We start from the raw sequence: 22,093 nt of genomic DNA on the forward strand, positions 1-22,093 counted from the left end.
TGACTAAATTAATTTAATTTATATGTACAGGAAGTTGTGGGAAGAATTGTCTACTTTCCTATAACACAAGCAACATCCAACAATTCTCCCACTTCTGTGTTTTTGGTTTCAGAGGAACATGTTTACAAAGCCACTGTCCAGCAATGATGGCTGGATACATATGCACACAGACTGTCCTTTGATATGCTACTGGCCACAGACAATAAGATGCAACCAACAATTCTTCTATTGCTGTGTGCATTCATTATCATGGGAATGTCTGCTAGGCCAATGCCTACCAATGGTAAGGGGCCACACATAAGACACACATAGACAAAGGTGATCTCACAATCCTACCCTTCAAAAATAGGGAAAGCTGGGTAAAAAAATTAATAAACAAGTCTTGTTCGACATACGTACACATCAGAACCAGATACAGGTAGCAGATACCGAAAACTGTGTGGGTAAAAAAGTAAAGGTATCCCTGTAACAGGCTGTGGAGGCCTATAGGGTTGAGATGTTGATGGTCCCACATTTTCTAGACAATCAGCTCATGGATGGCTGTGAGGGTGTCAGCCTTACGTGCTGGCTGTCCTTTATCCCCAGGAATATTCCTGGTACTCATTTCTGTTAGAGGCTGAGTCAACCCCAGGGTCATACTGCAGATGGATTAGGTCAATTAAAGCCCACATTATAACGATCTGCTCCCCCATAGCATGCTCACCACTAATCAATTGCTATGGTAATGCTAATACCCTGTACCACAGACATGATATTCTCACATTTTAAAGCAGCCTCGAGTCTTAATATCATTCACGGCCGCAGACAATGTACTGCAATGTAAAGCAACAGGCATTATAAAGTGCCTGAAATGGTTGTTTGCATTCCAACAAGACAGCATCTAAGAACAGAACTGTGTTGGCTCTGATTCGTAAAGCATATATTACAAATGCTGTGCAAGACAAAGTCTAATAATCCCTTCCCATTCCTATTACAAAATTGTTACCTTTGCCATAACACAAAATGAGCATAGGACTGGAATGGAATTTAGGAACAAGGAAAGAAACATCATACTTTAAATGTCTTTAATGACAATCTGGCTCAAACAGTACATACAAATACGAATGAGCACAGTAACTGCTCTCATCATCGTGTAGCTCAAAATTAAACAAGCCTTCAAAGATCATTTCTGAATGACTATTTATTCCAGACACTTCCGTACAAAAGCAGGGTTTTAATCATAACTGTACTTGGAAGACCTGAAGAACACAGATGTTTATTGAATATTTTAAGTAAATTCCAAAATGTCACTCATGAGAGAAATCAATAGAGACAAACACCTGTGAATATAAGATGTAATCACTGTTTAATGAGTTGAGGTAAATATATTGTATTTCATTTAGGAAACATTAACTGCCTTTGAAGAAAGTAAGACATTCAATGTGTAGTTTCCATATGAGCCATGAGACTGCCCACACTAATACTGGTCATGTGGTGATGGAACCAGTATTATTCGGGCTTCAGGAGCTTCAGTCTGAAAGTAATCCCATTCTGTTAGCAGCATGTATATCCATAATATTGTGACGTGTTGCACTATGGAGGACAACCCCTCCCCCTGGCAGCGGCTGTCATTACTAGGGTAACAGGCACGTCAACACTCCTTCCCCTACCCTGCCAGCGGTGATGTGACCAAGGGATGCCGCGGTTGCTATGGAGCCATAAACAACTCCTAACAGCGTTGCCAGTAACACCTGTAAACACGGCGACTAGGCAACAAGGAAGCGAGGCGTTTCCCATTGTCGAGGATAGAGTGGACAGACTATTGTATAGGGCTGTAAATTGTGTGAACCCGTAAGTGTTGTAATTAATTGTAGCCGAGACTTGTAGGTTGTTAAATAAACCAATTAACAATCTGAACGACGTCTTGAGTAGCAAAACACGTTACAATATTTTCAATACTATCATCATGCGAAAGTAAAGCTTCTTATTACAATGTTCAAACATTGCCGTGCCTCCAACGCACTCAAAATTATCAGATCGAATACTACATTACATGCTAGAATACATGCCAATTTTGAGCTACACAGTTAAAGAGAAGTTACACTGCTATTTAGTCGAAGAGACCAAATCCCATATCATCATCTTCACTATCACTCTCTTCTTTCTTCTCTTCCTTTTTGGACTCTGCTGGAGCAGCAGCAACAGCAGCCACTGGTGCCACTGCAGCTGCAGCAGCCACAAATTTTGATGGATCCTGAAGAGAAACAACATACACTGTAATACACATAATTTACATGAACTAGCTGGATAACTACTGAAATTCTAAGAGCAGATCTGCAATTGGCATAATTAATTTAAAGGTAAATCAAAACAAAAGCAAACTGAAGAAATAAAGCCCACACAGCAAAATTTCCTTGTTGATACTTCACACTGGGGCATGTGGTAGCGTAGTTAGTTGAGGCACTATGCTACAAGCGGGGAAAGTCACCAGTTCGAGCCATGATAAGGTGGGTTTTTTCAATTTACCTACTCCTTCTGGGCGCACTATGGCCCTGGGGTCAACTCAGCCTCTAACAACCTTACCGCCATCTGTCAGCCATTTAGAGAAAATGTGGGAGCACTGACATCTCACAACCCCATGAGCCTTTGCGGCCTGTTACAGAGATACCGTTAACTTTTTTTCCTTTTTGTTACTTCACATTTACATCATTTCACCCTAATGGTCACCCTGCAAAAAATGATGTATGTATTATTATGAATAAGTGTTCTCACTGTAAATGAACATACTGAAGTACCACATTACAGCAGGCGAATAACCCTACTTTACACTTGAACCAAACTGCTGCGTCATCTATTGCAATGTTTCTACCTGGCACAAAACTTTTCTGAAACTGTTTCTATATATGTTCTATGTACTTTCTTCTTCTTTTGATGGCCCAAGTGCTTTATCATTTCCGCACATGCGCCATCCAAAATATCTGTAAAAAGCAGCTCTGGACATCACGTCACCAAAAAATTTTCTTTTCCTCTCACTAGACAATGGGATTAGGCTGACATTTATAATTAAGACCTAAAAATGCCTTCACTTCAGGAACTGACATCAGGTCACATACCCTAAGCGGCCCTCAGGCTGAAGTTCCAATATTCCGCGTCTTTTGTACCTGTTTGCCTCTACAGCAATGTTATTCAAAGCCTAATCACTGAAAAATAATCTAAAATAATCCATGGGCTCTGCACCTGGAAGGTTAAATTTTGGCCCTGCATGCCCTGGGTTTCTTTCACATCTTCCCACTCATCAATACACACAACAATGGTTTCACTTTGATACTAACTTTCCAACGACACATTGCTCGATTCTTGACTCATAACTTGTCCTTCATTTTCCAAATTCATCCCATCATCAGTCTATATTGAGTTCTTCACTTAACAAATCACTAATACATTCTTCATTCTCAACACACAGGGGATTATATTTCCTCACCCATCTGGCCTGTAGCCAGTCGTTCTACTGAGTGCATTATCCCAGTTCTTACAAATATATACTTCATCATGTATTATATGATTGGTCTATAAGTTCATTTATTGCACAATAAAATCTACTGTTGCAATGTTAATCATACTAAGGCATTATTTCACACTTCCTGAAATTCTATTAAATATCCACATTTAATATAAATGCTGCCTTCTTACAGTTTGTCAATACACCAACTATTTTTCGTGCAATGCTTCTTCTGTGGGAAATTTTACAGGTTGGGCATACTTAACTGACAAGGAACAAAACTGAACTTGAGATGTTTTAGTGCATACTACTGATACGGAAGAAACCTGAGCAGGTAGACAGTACCACTTCATATGCATTTTTTTTTTCTGTACAACAGAAGAAAGTACAAAAAAAAAAAAAACAAGATTTAAAGTGTTTCAAATGTATGGTATATGATTACTCTGTTCAGACTGCACAAGTGTGCACATTTCAACACAGCCACTACCACACTGGTGGGTTCTGCCATTTCTGGCTCCAGTGGGTTACACAGCAGCTTCATATGAAAAGTCATCATCACAACAGAGCAAAGAAAATACCATCACAAAAACCATTACAAAATATGCTGCACAAACTTTACCTTATATACCTTCACAAGGAAGTTTCACATATTTAACATGTCGGTATAATATATTTAATATTCTTCTGACCAGTCTTGTCCTAGGTTTCAAACACAAACGTAAGAGCCATTCATCATGATTCATACTGCACTACACAGCTAACTTAATAACTCCTCATTATGCAGTTTTCCCCAACCTCTTGCAACTTCACTGCTCTTCAGTCCGAATGTTCTCCTTGGCACTGTTCTCAAACACCCTCAGTCTATGTTCACACCCATAAAATCATAGGCAAATTATAGTTTTGAATATTCTAATTTACACATTTTTAGACAGCAGACAATATGGCAAAATGTTCTGGACAGAACGGTAGCAAGCCATTACCTGAACTCACCCTGCTCTTGATTTCCTCATGAATCGAATTTGATTTATTGTCATTCCCAAATACTTGAATGGCACATTTTCAAAGGGTCTGTCATCTTCATATTATGTTTTTTCTGCATTCTGGTGATGAGACATCAATACATACGTAGTTTTTTTACTGCGTTTACTTCTAAACCAACCTCCTTATCAGCATCAATTAGAGCTTCAGTATTTTTCTTTATGGTTCTCAGGGTACCTCCCAACACATTTATATGCTCATATGGATGAACAAAAACAATTTCTATTAACCTTTTTGTCTGGAAAAGGGCGTTTAGATCTCTTACTACGATGGTGCTGGCAAACTTAAACCCGAGCATAACGGTATTTATGATGTAAAAAAGCTATGCTAGGCCATTTGGACCTGTGCATGTTCAATAACAGGACACCAAATGGATGGTACTCTTCCCATGTCAACTTAGCTCACTCATTTTAAACACATCTTCCCAAACGAAAACAATTTGTTTTGTTGCTCAGAAGTCATGCATACTCACTACAGTAAGTGGTACCAAATGGAAATGATATTTCTATGATAAAAAAATGCATATATGAAGTACTTACCTACTTTGGATCAAAATGACATTTAAAGAAATACACACCTTGAGGAATTCCTTAATAGTCTGTGCCTCCTTAAATGAAACATCTGTAGCTGCAGCAATGGCCAATAAGTTCTTAAAGCCATTGATTACACTGTGTGGGGCAGAAGCCAAGGTTGGATAACTGATCGACAAGCAAACTGCTGCTAGACGTGCCACACCCTGAAACCAAGTTGTAACAAGGTTAGAAAGGGTGTACTCCATAACAGAATTATCAACAGCAATGTCTGATGCTTTTTAATAGTGAATTTCCCATATCAAATTTCAACCAAGTCTGTCAAGCAGTTTATTGGATACATGGGAAATTATATTTATGGCCTTACGTGAACAAGGCTTTATTATGAATCAATATGAACCATAACTGTCCCACAACTTTCAGCAGAAATCTCCCACATCAAATTTCAACATTACCTATGAAATTGTTTATGTGACAGAAAATTAATCATCTTCACAAAATGAAAGTGCAAATGGAAGATCACTGGACAACATTCTGTTTAAATAAAATAGATAGAAAGGAATGTGCAAGTAGTGACAATTTTAAATTTCCATTTCATTCTGGTATATTTTCCACTGCTCTGCACTTTTGATGTATTCTAAAGACTTTGTTATTTTAAGTGTCGTCTTCTAAATAAACTCATGGAAATAAATACATCTTTCTAATTGTTTTTTCTAGAACCCTTATTTAAAAACTGGGTGTATCTTAATTCAAGGGCCTCTTATATTCAAAGTAATACAATATTACAAAACAGTAGTTTCTTTAATTCATTACAAAAAGGCTGCTGCATCACAAACTGGTATTTCAACAGGTCCAAAAACAGAATTAACAGAGCAATAAAATGTGATCTAACCTTCCATACCTTAAAACCATAAAAAACACAAGCCTGTTAACTTCTCATAATTCACAATTGTGTACAAATTTCTTCTGCCATCCCAATGAGAAATATAAAATATCTCTGTACATATAACCACTAACCACCTTGATAACTTCCTTACAAGTACATAAAATTTCTGTTCAGACTGCACAAGTGTGCACATGTCAACACAGCCACTACCACACTGGTGGGTTCTGCCATTTCTGGCTCCAGTGGGTTACTCAGCAGCTTCAGGTAAGAGTTCATCATCACAACAGAAAACTGTATGCACCAAGCACAATGCATGAATTAATTCAGGTCAGTTATCATTCTTAAAAGGATCACATCAATGTAATTCAAGATTGTTCTGTTCTGAATGGTATCATGGTAGGGGAAAATTCTGTGAGGAAGGAGCAAGCGAACCATGAACCATCATCACCAATGTTATCTGTATTAGCAATGTACCAGGTGGAAAGCTAGACACTGTAACAGCTTTTGTTCAACCAACCTACGCATGCTCTACAAGCTCTACCTCAGTGGACTCAACCAAAATCCACTGCATATTCTGTTGAGAACAGCCAGGTCTAGAAACGCTGACAGCAGTTTCTTTCTTACTAAATAACTGTTAATTCCCTTATAAACTCAATGTTTGATCAATTTCAATTAAATTACAAGGGATTTCTATGTTCCCTGGGTCTTGAACGGCCTGTAATGAGTATCTCTGAAGTGTCAATTTTTTGTATGTTGTGAATTCTCATAACACACTTTCACTGCAGTTAGAAAAGAGGAAAAAACTCAGTACCTCTGTGAACTTGACCCTCAGGTCCTCTGGCTTGATATCCAAAATGGCAGGCTCAAAGATGGTGCCTGAGTCATACACCATCTGAACCAGCAGGCCATATGAGAAAGGTGAAATGTTCAGCATGTTGAGAAGGGTGGCATCACTGGCACCAACTTTGTCACCTTCCTTAAGGATATGTACATCATTCTGTAATAAAACAGACAACACAGTGACTTCATACTAACATCTGAAACACATATTCCACACTATGCTTAACAATGATTGTATAAAAATGCAAAGTGACAATCACACATCTCGAACAGCTCATCACAAATTTTAAACTCCAAGATAATACTGAATGAATGTGTGAATATGCTTCACACATTCAACAAGAAAAGTACATGCAATATGAAAATAATTCTGTGCTATTTTTGAGCACATTATTAATTATAAACACAGAATCAGAAGCCTGTAAATTATGTAACCATGTTTTGCACTCTACCACAAAGAAATAGCACAAATCATACAAACACATTCTCAGAAACCTACAAATACATATTCAGTTCTTAATTACTACCTCAAATGCCATTATTTACACCACAATCATGACTTTCTCATTCCCAATTTTAATCATCTTTATTCAAACGAGCCTTCTGTATCCCCTCCAAAATTCTCACACACACTATTAAGCCCTCCACATTCAAAATGTTCAAAGAGCAGAACTGTACACAATGCTAACATCCAGTAAATGCTACAACTTTGGGAATTTTTTATATTAGTATTTTTGTTTGGTATGCACTGAAAAACAGAAATCTGATCTCCATCACCACAGATTGTCTCATGGCATGTTGAATGTCCTGCCATGTTTTGCTGATGAAGTCTTCCATTTTATCAACAGTTCACTTACATGACTGCTGTCATGAGGACTGTGAGCTATCCTCATCATACTTTGCTCTTGCATAAAACTGAGTTGGAGGTTGTCAAACAATATGCTAACAGGTTTTGCTTTGTGCTACCACAGAATTTTCTATACATGCAAACACCGTCTCCTTTGTCCTACCATTTTAATATTGTTTACTCATTCACAGGATTATTTCAATATAAATTCTCATATTATTAGAGTTACAGCACTGCATCCACAAGTAGTAAGTGGACAGTGCTGCTAGTAAGAAAATATTGCATGCTACTATTCAATCCTTACTAGACTATCTTGAGAGTGAAAAGAACAGTTTATTTAGTGATAAGCTAATATTACGTAGGCTTCATATGGATATTCGTAAAAAGGAAAATGCCACGAAAAAGCAAACAACAATATTAATTTTTTTTAAGTGTTAAGTGTGAATATTCGTAAAAAGTGTTGGATGGTGTTGAACACTGTGATTGAAATAACTAATTCATACTTCAGTATAATGTAAAAAAGTATTAAATAAGCCATGAGATGACATAAAAATGAGGTTGAATAAATTTAAATACAGGTAGGCCTATAGTATTATGAAGGTACAGTATTACAGTACTACTTTTAATAAAATTTGTCTTAACTGGGTTTTCAATTAATCGTGATTTCCATCCCCACCATTATCCCGGATAATCGAGAGTTGAGTGTACTCTGATTTACACTTCATTTTTAATTAAAAAATTATGCCATTTAACATTATTGTGGCCCTTTATATACTATCAAATGAATTAAAACAAAACACTTTACTGATGTCCTTCAAACACAGTAAATTCTTGTAAGAACTGAATATGAATACACAGAGTATTATACTAAATTCAGTGTTATCATTATGAACCATATTTCAATGAATCTCTCTATGGGTAAACCTCTACCAACAGTCTTCGCAGCAACATTTCTGCCATCTACCTTTTCACACCAAAAACTAAGTCACAAAAATGCAACAGCTATTTACTTACAATAATTTCAATCGTTCCTTTTGAGATTTTCGTGGGAATGGACAGAGCCTGAAAGAATGATGTCTTCTCAGGACCCAGACCTGTGTTCTGAGCTGGAATGATGACAGGGCATGGAGCAATGGCACCATTACGAGCAGGGGCTCGCACTTTGTTCTCTAATAGTTTGTCACGGACTTCCACAAGATCTCCACGTGTAAACACAAATCCAACATTTCCACGCACATGAGGAAGTATCCTGTAACGAAGATATGAGAGCTTGTCAGTAACATAAAGATAATGTGACAGTGTCCTTAACAGGGATGAGAGGTTAACTCCCTTCTTTCAGCATGGACATATGACTCATTCCACTGTTCCTGTAAGTTTTGCAAGCACCTCACTCATTTATTTTAGAATCACGAAAAGCCATTCATTTCCCACGCTCAATTCTTTTCACATCTTTTAAGTTTACAGAACAGTTCAAGGCTCCAGGCATCTGTGTCTAACAAGAGAGGAAGTCAAACTTGTAGACTACTGTGTTTACCTACAAACTGCTATAAAAGCTGGTTGTGTATCCAGTTGTGCTGTCACTGTAAATGTGGCACTCACCTGATACCCACTTCTGTGGTCATTTCCGGCACACCAAACATGGAGACTGCTAAACAGTCATAATGAGAAATGCTGCTCTAAGCTTGTGCAGCAGAACGTCCTCGAAAATGGGGGGAGGGGGAAACATCACCACTTTGGTTGTACCACATGCTTGATATCATATTACTGACCCTGATGAGGTCATAAATACAGACTACATTCTATAATGTATTTTGATACAATAAAGTGGAGAGCTTTCATTTGCAAACAAAGGTCACCATACAATTGATCTTGGGTTGTTTTGTTTAGCTTTGTTGATCCCCATTTCAGTCCTGTTGTGTGCCTAGGAAATGGGGCAGTTTTGTGTCTAGGTTGCCTGGGACTATTTAGTTAATGCAAAAAGCTCTGATTGCCTGTAATATGAGTTTTCTTTTTAAGAGTGATCCTGACTTATTAAGGGAGCACATTAATGTGGGTGCATGTGTTAATGCAAATACTATATGTTTATTCGGTTATTTCTCGTTTGGTGTTATTATTATATATTTGTTTGTGATTTTCTTATTACATACATGCTAAGCTTGGACACACTAATTCATCAGGGGAGTATTGTGAACACAAAACAAGAATCAGAGACTAATGCAGTGTTCCCCTTTCTTTCTTAGTAGCAGTTGGATATAGAGGGGAGAGCTGCTAACAAGGTTGTAATCCAGAATTCGCATTCTTTTTATTAATGGTTTATATTATGAAGCTGACAATAACTTAAACTAGGCAAAATAACATGCTAAGCAAGGAAAAGAGTGACAGAATTGCAGCCAGATTGGAACATTCACCTCGCATATCCCTGGCCAGGCACAGGTGTTGACTACAACAGCACAGAGAACAACCAAATTGCTGAGTAGTGCCATATAAAATTACACACGTTCAACTGGAGATGGCAGTTATGAGAAACAAATGTACGATGGGGTACCCAAAAGAAACCGAACTATTTTTTTTGTGGGCAGAGCTTTTGTAGTACCGCGTTTTGCCGCTATGAATGCATAGAGCTAACATTCCTGAGTCGATAAGCCGACTACCGTTGCTTCAGAAGGTAAGGACTAGTTTCGGCAGAGTTTATAGTGACAACTGTTTTGTGTGAACGTCGTTTTTGCAATGGCTGATTTTCGTGCAGCAATGAAATTCTGCTTTTTGCTCGGGAAAATTGGAACAGAAACTCTTGAAATGTTAAAAACAGCGTACAAGGATGATGCTATGGGGAAAACTCAAGTGTTTCAGTGGTTTTCCCATTTCAAAAATGGTGAAATGTCAATTGANTGGATATTCGTAAAAAGGAAAATGCCACGAAAAAGCAAACAACAATATTAATTTTTTTTAAGTGTTAAGTGTGAATATTCGTAAAAAGTGTTGGATGGTGTTGAACACTGTGATTGAAATAACTAATTCATACTTCAGTATAATGTAAAAAAGTATTAAATAAGCCATGAGATGACATAAAAATGAGGTTGAATAAATTTAAATACAGGTAGGCCTATAGTATTATGAAGGTACAGTATTAAAGTACTACTTTTAATAAAATCTGTCTTAACTGGGTTTTCAATTAATCGTGATTTCCATCCCCACCATTATCCCGGATAATCGAGAGTTGAGTGTGCTCTGATTTACACTTCATTTTTAATTAAAAAATTATGCCATTTAACATTATTGTGGCCCTTTATATACTATCAAATGAATTAAAACAAAACACTTTACTGATGTCCTTCAAACACAGTAAATTCTTGTAAGAACTGAATATGAATACACAGAGTATTATACTAAATTCAGTGTTATCATTATGAACCATATTTCAATGAATCTCTCTATGGGTAAACCTCTACCAACAGTCTTCGCAGCAACATTTCTGCCATCTACCTTTTCACACCAAAAACTAAGTCACAAAAATGCAACAGCTATTTACTTACAATAATTTCAATCGTTCCTTTTGAGATTTTCGTGGGAATGGACAGAGCCTGAAAGAATGATGTCTTCTCAGGACCCAGACCTGTGTTCTGAGCTGGAATGATGACAGGGCATGGAGCAATGGCACCATTACGAGCAGGGGCTCGCACTTTGTTCTCTAATAGTTTGTCACGGACTTCCACAAGATCTCCACGTGTAAACACAAATCCAACATTTCCACGCACATGAGGAAGTATCCTGTAACGAAGATATGAGAGCTTGTCAGTAACATAAAGATAATGTGACAGTGTCCTTAACAGGGATGAGAGGTTAACTCCCTTCTTTCAGCATGGACATATGACTCATTCCACTGTTCCTGTAAGTTTTGCAAGCACCTCACTCATTTATTTTAGAATCACGAAAAGCCATTCATTTCCCACGCTCAATTCTTTTCACATCTTTTAAGTTTACAGAACAGTTCAAGGCTCCAGGCATCTGTGTCTAACAAGAGAGGAAGTCAAACTTGTAGACTACTGTGTTTACCTACAAACTGCTATAAAAGCTGGTTGTGTATCCAGTTGCGCTGTCACTGCAAATGTGGCACTCACCTGATACCCACTTCTGTGGCCATTTCCAGCACACCAAACATGGAGACTGCTAAACAGTCATAAAGAGAAATGCTGCTCTAAGCTTGTGCAGCAGAACGTCCTCGAAAATGGGGGGAGGGGGAAACATCACCACTTTGGTTGTACCACATGCTTGATATCATATTACTGACCCTGATGAGGTCATAAATACAGACTACATTCTATAATGTATTTTGATACAATAAAGTGGAGAGCTTTCATTTGCAAACAAAGGTCACCATACAATTGATCTTGGGTTGTTTTGTTTAGCTTTGTTGATCCCCATTTCAGTCCTGTTGTGTGCCTAGGAAATGGGGCAGTTTTGTGTCTAGGTTGCCTGGGACTATTTAGTTAATGCAAAAAGCTCTGACTGCCTGTAATATGCGTTTTCTTGTTGAGAGTGATAAGGTCCCCTGACTTAAGTCAGTGTGATCTATCTGTAAGGAAACCTAAAAAGGAAAGTGTATTCAAATAATCCATACACACTTGATGATCATCTTCTGATGTCTGAAACCTTGCCCAGACGAGCTCGGGTACCAGGACTGTATCTTGTTCAGCAGTGTCCGGACTTAGGTTGCCTGTTGTCCCCGCACCCGGAATGTGGAGGGCTGTCCCCTGGCTCGGGATGCTCTCTGCTGGGCCGCTCTGGGGCAGGGTGGTGGTTGAAACTGTGTCCAAAATTCTGGGCCTACGTCTAAGAATTCGTCAGCCCATTGCTGGTCGTAATATAAAGCTGCTTGCCATCCCTTTGTAACCATGATATACAGAAGTTGCAGCCTGTGTGCTGTGTAATCTTGCGTGTTCGGAGGCAGTGTCTCCCATGACACCAGCAGATGCAGAACTGTATGTCATGGAGATCCCAACCTGTCGTCATCAGTGTCGCTCTTCGGCTGACCTCCCATGCGAGTTTGAATACTTTCAGAGTCGACTCGGGAGGCAGGCGGGGAGCAGCCGGTAGTTCTGCGGTCAGTTCCTGCCATAAGAACTGTGGCTCATGCTCGTCTCCTTGCACTCTGATATAATGTTGGCTTGACCTCTTCCTGAACCCATCAATTCATCCATCGCTTGCTCAAAATTCAGCATCCTTCACTGCCTCACCTTTCTTAGCCTTCATGTCACTGAAAAGGTTTTGGGCTTCATTTTGAATAATGGCCTGGTTTGAGGGAATATGGCAACTAGACCATTAAGAGACTATTTCCCTTTCCTGACTATAGTAGTGTTCACTGGAGTAGAACTTTTAACTTCAGCAAGACTTTTTTTTTAATCACAGTGTTAACAGTACTGTGAAGGAATCCTAACCTCTGGTGTATCCCAATTTGAGATACAGCTTCTTTGTTAAGTTTAATCCATTTAATTTTGGATGTAATGTAATACGCCTTACAACCTTTCTCTTTTATCTGTCATTATATTAAGTTACTTTATATTTTAATAACAAAAACAGTAAAATAACAGCTATAAACAGTTTAATATTCACTTAGGCCTAGGCTAATCACACAGCATAACACACAACACTCTTACATCTCTTCCTTTTAACTTCTATCTATTATTAAGTTATTCAATGTTTTAATCACATCAAAATGGTAAAATTAAAGTTGTTAACATTTTATTATTCACTTAATCACAGAGGGTAACACAACACAAAGAGATGTAATGTGAACTGTGTTTGTAAACTGATAGCAACACCAGCAGTTGGAAGCCGATCAGGCTGTGATGTCATGCTGGCGAAGAGCCATTAAGTCAAAAGCAAGCACAACTTTGGGGGATATGACAAATTCAAATTGTGCGTTAAGTACAAAGTGCTGTAACTTGGGGTATGATTGTTCAATTACAAAATTGGACTACTAGAGCAAATTCTCCTTCTCATCTTAATTCGCAAAATTTGTCCAAATTCTTGTTCCAATCTTATCTCAGACTGAATTGAATCCCCATCTCTGCAGGAAAGACAATTCTGCATAAAAAAAACGCATCCAGTCATATGAACGGATTAATAATCATACAGTTCAACCTTAAGCAGCACCAGGAAGTCAAACACACAATGAAGGAGATAGCATTATAAAACACACTGTAGAGAAAACAATGTGTGACCTGGACAGTCTGTGCAATAACAGACAAATTTCAAAAATGAATCAGAATCAGATTTAGAATCAAAGTTGAACACTGTAATTTTTTTTAGAAAAGTTGTGTATTCTGAGGAGATCTGTAAGTCCCATCAATAGCCAGGGACTTCAGTCTACCAAAGTAATTGATTTCCTCTTTTATACTGACCTCCAAAGCAATATATTAAGCTCAAGGAAGTGGATGAAAAGAGGTAACATTTACAATTATTATATAATTATTCCTTGTAATGCTTGCTCCATTTGGTCCAGAACCTGTTGTCTTCTTGTCTGCTGTCTAAAAAAAAAAGTACATGGTATGTAATCTGCAAGCAACCACCACTTGTTGGCGAAGTTAGTGCCAACTTTAGCGGAGAGAGGATATCATGTGGCCAGCGCAACGAATCCCCACGCCCATTAATTTCAGTGTAGTGTTGGGAATCTAACGACCTCAAGATCTGTAGTCAGGAACTCTGACCACTAGACCATAGGGGCAGTCCTCTCGTCTGCTGTCTAGAATCATAAAAATTAGAATGTACAAAACCACAATTTTTGCCTCTGGTTCTGTGTGGGTGTGAAATGTGGTCTCTATCATTGAGGAAGGAACAAAGACTGAAGGTGTTCAAGAAAAGGGTGTTGAGAATATTTGGACTGAAGAGAGGTGAAGTGACAAGAGGCTGGAGAAAACTGCATAATGAGGAGCTTCATAACTTGTACCCTTCTCCAAGTATAATTATAATGATCAAGCCAAGCAGGTTGAGATGGGCAGGGCATGTAGTACAAACGGGAAAGAGGAATGCATATAGGATATTGGTGGGAAAGCCAGGAGGAGACCAATGGGAACCTACAGTGGTCTATTGTGCTTAAAATGGGTCTTAGACAGGATGGGATGGTAAGGATTGGATTGGATGGATCTGGCTCAGGATAGGGACCAGAGGAGGGCTCTTGTGAACACGGTAATGAACCTCTGGGTTCCATAAAATGCTGGGAAGTGTGCACAATTTTTTTTTTCAGTAATATGCTATATGTATGATGCATACACTTTACAAAGGAATCCTCAAGGGGCTTTGCAACAAGCTGAACTGATTAGCAGTAAACTGCAGTCATAAATTAACTCTGACCAAAGTGAACCAGTCTTGAGAAATCCTGCAGGCAAACCATTCTGTAAGGTGTGGAAGCCCCCATTGTTGTAGGTCGTGTAGCAACACTGAGTTGGTTGTGAGGCAGTTACCGACCAGTACGAACATGACCAATAAAGCAGAAGGATCTACAGCAGTGGAAGCCTTTACCAGGTAACTGGTGCAGACACAGCACCTCCTCATTTGTTCCTTCCTGGTATCCTGGCCTGCTGCTAGTCCCATGTCTACCACTTACCAGTTGCACAAATAGTGTGGCCAGACAATTTTGATCTGTTCAGGATCTGCTCCACAATTCAGATAAATAATAGTTCTACATTAACAAAATTACAAATATTACTGCAGTTGTCCACAACTGTTCATTCCTCCCTTATCAGCATTGCATATTTAAATTAAAATGGGGTTTGTGTGACATAAGCGTGATGGATATTAAAATTTTCACAAAAAAAATCTCTCCAAAAAATTATCTAGGCATAAAATAAAAGTGGATGAAATGTCTTTCGACAAACAAATACTGAATTGCCGTGCCTCAGGAAGCATCTGCCTGTCTGTTAAAACATATATTAAGTAAAACATTCTTCTTTTTATCAAATTAGATATTGCAAAATTCTTTCAGAACAATCCAATTTTTGTTCAAATCACAGAACAATAACAGATACTTTACACGAGGATCTACATGCATCTCAAGCACAATTTGCCAAGAATTTATTGAAGCAAAAATAAGTTTTCAGTCAAAGCTGCAGAAGACAAAAAAGCACACATTTTACATTTTATCCATCTGGCACATAATAAAAAAAGCATTTTTATGCTGGGTCATCACATAAATTTCTCAAAAATCTGTAGCAAAGGAAACACACCAGAACTGTTATACTACACACACATTCCCCATCTTGTATATCAGAAGACACAGCTGGAATTCGGTCTGGGACTAGGCCATGGTTCCTGGAGAGAAAAATATTCTGGATACCTGGCATTAAGGAGCGACATTAAAAGACACGGCCATTTAAATATTTTAGTTTTTAATGCTATAACAGCAAGTTCCCAATGAAAATACTTTAAAATGTCACAAAAATCCACTTCTTACTCACTTCTCCAGAGCAGGATTACGTTCCAGATGACCTCGAATGGCTTTCCGCATCATAGTATTCTTTCCCATGAGTACTACAGCTGCACCTCTAAGGCTCATTCGAATCTGCTGCATCTGCTTAGAGCCAACATTGTCTGCACCCACGATGAAACATTTTGGGTAGTCATCCAAAAGTTGCTGCACAATATACATCCTTTTATCAGTCACTAATGCTAATAACTTTGAAGGCCTTTTGTTCTTGTGGGTTGTTCCATGTCAAACCAGTTGCCATAACCATGAATATTCTTAGAAATTTGTCTAAAACACCTGAGGGTAATTCATACTTTTACTAGGCAACTTTATAACAACAAAAATTTTGTGTATTCAACAAAATCTTCAGAGTGGGTTATACCGGTTCCCATTGTATACTGAACACAGAATGTAATAATGTTCTAATGATAATGGCCTACATTAGCGTCTTCATAACATATGATCAAATATGTTTTAGATGCAGAACAAAGTCTCACTGATCTTCCAATTATTCACTGTGGTTTGAAATGAATTATTAAATGTCATATAACTGGGGGGGGGGAGAAAAAAAACTAAAATCACGATGCATAATTTGAAGCCTGATCTTGGTTTCAAATAAACTGCTGTCATTCCTTCCATAATGAAAATAATCTAATATAAAAGTAGCTCAACCTAAAGGTTCAACATTAACACTGAAGCCCAGCATATGGTGCAATCCTGGTCCAGCTCCATCCAAGTATGATCCTCACAGGGCACCTCCTTAAGACCAATCACATAAATCATGGTACCACCCTTTACAAGTGGACATTTCCCAGCAGTTTCCCCACCAAGTTCTATAGTATTTTGAAATACACTGCACACTTATCACTTCCCACCTTCCTGCCAGTAACGGCCTTTCTTAGGCTGGACACCTACATTATAAAAGGCACTTTAATTGATGTTCCTGCATGCACATCTGCATTCTCTCATTAGTTAGGAAGTCGGTGTCAGACTGTCATATATTTCTTCGTATACCATTTTTATTTTATATCTCGGAAGAGGTATAAACCTACTGAGCCAGTATCACTTTGTGAGTAAAAGGCATCTTCGTCACTGTGACTTTCGGTATCAGTGTTGGACTGACACTCTTTTCAACTACTATTACAATTACTTTGCATCACTATTTGCAAGTATTACTAACAGGCAAGAGTCTCGCTTTGTCAATCAACATAATTTATTCGATTTAGCTGGAAACCCCCTCCCCCAAGATGGAACCTCAAAAACATGCCCTATATTCAAAACTTCTCGATGCAGAAGAACTGGAGGAAATACTGATGGAAGAGGAAGCTGATGAAGAGTTAGAAGAACTAAATGAGTTCAGTGAATCTTGTGAAAATATGTCATCATGTAATGAGGCAGAGAAGGCACGATAGAAGACCCAAGGATTCGCCAAAGGTACTAGACTTCACTGGTCCTCTGAGAGGAATCAACAGATCAGCTGCTCCCAATATAAGAGCACAGTCCTCTCCTTTTTCTGGCAAATATTCCAAATCTTGTAACAAGAAATCAAGAGATATTTCCACCAATTTATGGCATGCCAAAATGCTCCAGGCCCATTGTTCAACCGCCTGACGTTACAATTGAAGAAATGTATAATTTTTTGGCAATAATAATTCAAATGGGCCACATCAACAGGACACCCTCAAAGATTATTGGTCAAGAGATGAGCAACACTACACTCCATTCTACCGTAACACTATGGTACGAGACCGTTTCTTCCATATTTTGAGATTCCTGCATTTTCAAAATAATGAAGCGCCTCCAAATTGAGATGACCCAGAGTATGAAAGGCTCTGGAAAGTTAGAAAGATTATGACAATCTGAACAACAAATTTTGAGAACTTTACAATCCATCAGAACGTCTTGCTGTTGTTGAAGTCATAGTGTTGTTCAAAGGAAGAGTGATTTTTCGTCAGTATATTCCAAAGAAAAGCAAAAGATTTGGTATAAAAAATTACAGGCTTTGCGATTTTCCTGGCTATACTTATGACATGACAGTTTATTTAGGGAAACAAAGGCAACTTGCGACAGAAGAAATTACATCAACACATGGCATTGTTCTCCAGCTAATTCGAAGAGTAGAAGGCTTAGGACACAAAATTTACATGGACAATTATTTCAGTTCTCCTGCATTATTTGATGATCTTTTAGACAGGAAAATAAATTCGTGTGGCACCGTTTGCAATGATAGGCATGGAATGTGATTAGATTTCATTTATGTGTAATGATAGGAGTGTATAATTCAGTCAGCCTGCTATAGTTCCCGTGTAATAAATCCGTGAAGTATAATGCAGATAAACTGATGAGATTAATATGCAGTAATAATTAATTGTAGTTACGACCTCTAGGTTAATAAACCCAATTACTAATCCAAACCTGCGTCTTAGTCACTGTGATATGTGATATTTTCCTGGAGTGTGCCATGACTTACTATTGGGCCTTGTCACAAAGGACTTAGTCCCAACAACTGGAACGGAGAGCAGCAGGCATATTAATATTTTCACATGTTTGAGTGACTCTTAATGGGGTTTTGAATTGGATATTGGATTTATTGACAACTTACAGATTATAGCTTCAAGTAACTGTAACACTATTACTGATTTCCACATTTTACCAATCACTCTAGCACGCACACAATCTTTTCAATCTGCTCTCACTAGTCACTTCCTCGCAATGGATTTTAACACAATAATTATAACAGTTTCACTGAATTACACTCCAACAAATATCATTGTAACCAAAACATACAGAGTCTTCTCTTCACTGTCTGACTTTCTATCGAGCACTGAATGTCATCTCACTTATAACCCCTTCACATGGACCACAGAGGAAAAAAACAGCACTTCTACTGGTGTAGTCCAACTGTTGCATTATTAAGAATCTGCTGCCTAGCAACAGGCAATGTCCAGTTGTCTCACAGTCACTGCCTATAAATGAAATGTTTCAGAGCCATTTGCTAGCAACAGCTGTTTCTCTGGCTCCACAGTCCTTGTTTTGAGCAAATGAGACACAATATTCTATACTATCCTCAGACTATATAACCAACGATAACCAAACCTCATATAAGACAAGGTAACAGTCGTCACAGACATGCCCATCAATATGCAGAGCAATCCCTCACATTAGAGACAAAACACATGAATATTAACAGAGAAAAGAACTATAGAGGACAGTCGGTTCCTTCAAAGGTTGGCAATGTCCAAACAAGATGCATACATAGCTGTTGAATGTGACATCATCCCAGCAAACATCACGAACCAAAATACAGTGGTTGTTGAGGGAATGTTGCTAAATTTGATTTGTTTCATTCTGGTCCGTCACTCTAAAAATATTACAAATGATAGAACAATTCCATCCAGTGTGACTGTTGAAGCTTTTACTACTTCAGTTCTTAGTACCCTAACATGTTTCGAAACATGTTAGGGTACTAAGAAGTGAAGCAGTAAAAGCTTCAATGAAACATGTTAGGGTACTAAGAACTGAAGTAGTAAAAGCTTCAAGAGTCATTCTGAATGGAATTGTTTTATCATTTGTAAGATGTCGCTAACAATGCAACTCAAGACTGCTAACCGCCAACTCCAACTAACTTCTCCTCTTGGTCCACACTACAGCCTCTGGCACAAACCACACATAAAAATGTTGATTCCAACAGTTCATCTTTTGTTGCATTTATTCATTATCAGACACATGTTTACAGCACCGCTGCCTAGCAATGGCCTCATCTATTCATCCCACTATTCAGGCTTTCAGATGTCTTCTCACAATACATCAAATATGGACTGACAGCAATCAGTTAACACCTCCGAAGTACATCTGTTATATCTATTAAATGAGAACTCTCAATTAATCTAACATAAGAATTAAACTGTGAGAAAAATTAGTCACTTTATACCTCTTTATTATACAATGTAAACACGTTATACATGAAATGTTTTATTAGATAGCCTAACAAATGGTAATCCAACCATCTAACCCACTGTAACCTATTAGTAATATAGTATTTATCACCCAAACATCCACAAAACTGTAGGCCAATCCCTTGCCATCATGAGTACTATGCACTTGACTTTTATTTCCTTCTTAAAATTACATTTCAAATGTTGGCAACTTCCTAAATGTGATCCTCCATAGCTGTAACCTGTGACCTCATCCCACAACAGCTCATTGGAAAGGGAAAACTGCATGACAAAAGGAGCAGACACTCCACAGCACATGCCTAAACTATAATTCTATCTTATATCCACTCACAATATTCAACTAACTTCTCATCTGTAATGTAGCATTATTCACTAAGTCAAAACCAATGGAAAACACCTACTCGTGTAAGCATGAATAGACTCTCAAACATTTACTGCCAGACCTTGGCCAAATCATTCTTGGCTTGTGCACCTGCAAGCACCGAGCCAATATTTTCGTGTTGGTAGCCAGTAATCAATAAATGACAGAAACCTCTATCTTTGCAAAAAGGTGTGCTGTTATTCACTCTTCTAACAATGTTAAGTATCCTAAACCTTATAAAGTTCCTTGTTATGTAGTATCTTACACTACTCTGATCACTTTATTCTCAAATGAGTCTCAAAGTTATGACTACTACTGAATATTTACAGCACTTACTCTAATTCAACTATAAACTTCACTTCCATTCAAAGTCAGATTTGGGCATTTCAATTCAATCTCTTCCTGATTCCCTCGAGCATATTCCAGACCAGAACTAAAAAGCTATGGAGTTAAAACATCCCACTGTCTTAACCAACCGTGACATGGAAATCATCAAATATGATACTTACAACCAACTTTGTAAAATAGTTAGATTTCCAAGCTGCTTTGTCCTCCCTACCCATCTTGTGAATGTAGGGACTTCTCAGACGAGATATTTAAGGACTGAAACGAATGCAATTATTACAACATTTACAGTTTAAAACACACCTTCAACCAAAAAATATATATATATATTAAATAAAAACCAGCCTAAAACAATAAGGGTAACATTAGTTTCAAATTTCGTAACTCTCCAACATACAATTACTACATACAAATAATAGTCGACCTAACACATACTGCACTATCTATTTTACTAAGGGCATATGTAATCCCGGGTCTGGCCTCAAGTGGGATTTGTGGTGGACAAAGTGGCGCTGGGGCAGGTTCTCTCTGAGTACTTCGGTTTCCCTTGCCAATCACCCTCACCTCTCATCTGGGGCTGGTAAAATAGGTCAGAACTGGCCGCAGTACAAGGGACTTTGTACTAACCCAAATACGCATACGCATATTAAAAAGAAATTATACAAAACGAATTACATGCTCATCTCGTGTTTACGAATATCTGACCAATATACTCATGAACAATACTCAGTAGAAAAATTCATAATAAAAGGCTGAAAGCAAATTAAGCAAAACACGTGGCTTCAAATGTACGCAACAATATATCGTTCCAAGGAACAAATAAACCTCTAGTCTACATATTACACTTAAAATATGCTACGGGTATTAAAAACGTATTAAATAATTCACATATAACAACATAAATACAACAGATGTCATTAATATTAAGCAGTTCTCATTACTTACCACTCACGTCAGCAGCTGTTACGACCGTTACGATGTTACGATCGTTACGATTACTAAGGCAAGAATCAGAGATAAGTAAGACAAGACCGACAAGACATTAACCGCGAAGTACGCACGCCACGGATTAATGTCTATGATATCTATATAGCGACATCTCAGTCTTAATTGCATACAACGCACGGACATTTTTTTATGTTCAAAAGTAAATGTAATGAGTAATAAAAAAAAGTCTTGCGATGCCCATTCGGCCCTCACAGGCATAGTCCTATAAACATTTTATTTTATCATAGGGGCCACATCGTTATTTTTTAAAAGTGTGCGCTAGTAATATTTTGTACATAAATGTAAGAATTTTCTTTATGAAATAACACGCCTTGCACAAATCTTTCTTCCTCTAGCCTTAAGA

General features: G+C 38.0%; 1 protein-coding gene across 1 annotated transcript; it reads right to left on the bottom strand.

Annotated features, from left to right (window-relative positions):
• Positions 1-1,049: 1,049 nt before the first annotated feature.
• Positions 1,050-21,777, bottom strand: LOC111866783 (60S acidic ribosomal protein P0). Its single transcript, XM_023856041.2, has 7 exons — positions 21,688-21,777; positions 20,907-21,000; positions 16,073-16,248; positions 11,153-11,387; positions 6,744-6,929; positions 5,094-5,252; positions 1,050-2,233 (listed from the first exon to the last, which is right to left on the bottom strand). Exons 2-7 carry the CDS (start codon positions 20,958-20,960, stop codon positions 2,090-2,092), a joined length of 954 nt encoding a protein of 317 aa, XP_023711809.1. The 5' UTR covers positions 20,961-21,000; positions 21,688-21,777; the 3' UTR covers positions 1,050-2,089.
• Between the last annotated feature and the right edge of the window lie 316 nt (positions 21,778-22,093).

This window comes from Cryptotermes secundus, unplaced genomic scaffold (genome assembly GCF_002891405.2).
Source record: "Cryptotermes secundus unplaced genomic scaffold, Csec_1.0 scaffold384, whole genome shotgun sequence".
NCBI classification, from domain to species: Eukaryota; Metazoa; Arthropoda; class Insecta; order Blattodea; family Kalotermitidae; genus Cryptotermes; species Cryptotermes secundus.

What these genes read in the sequence shown, in the direction of transcription:
- LOC111866783 (XM_023856041.2), bottom strand. Translation starts at nt 20,960, where the DNA reads ATGGGTAGGGAGGACAAAGCAGCTTGGAAATCTAACTATTTTACAAAG. An exon ending in CGTAATCCTGCTCTGGAGAA is followed by an intron (nt 11,388 to 16,072) that starts GTGAGTAAGAAG and finishes TCTTCGTTACAG; the next exon opens with GATACTTCCTCATGTGCGTG. An exon ending in TGAGGGTCAAGTTCACAGAG is followed by an intron (nt 5,253 to 6,743) that starts GTACTGAGTTTT and finishes ACTTGGTTTCAG; the next exon opens with GGTGTGGCACGTCTAGCAGC.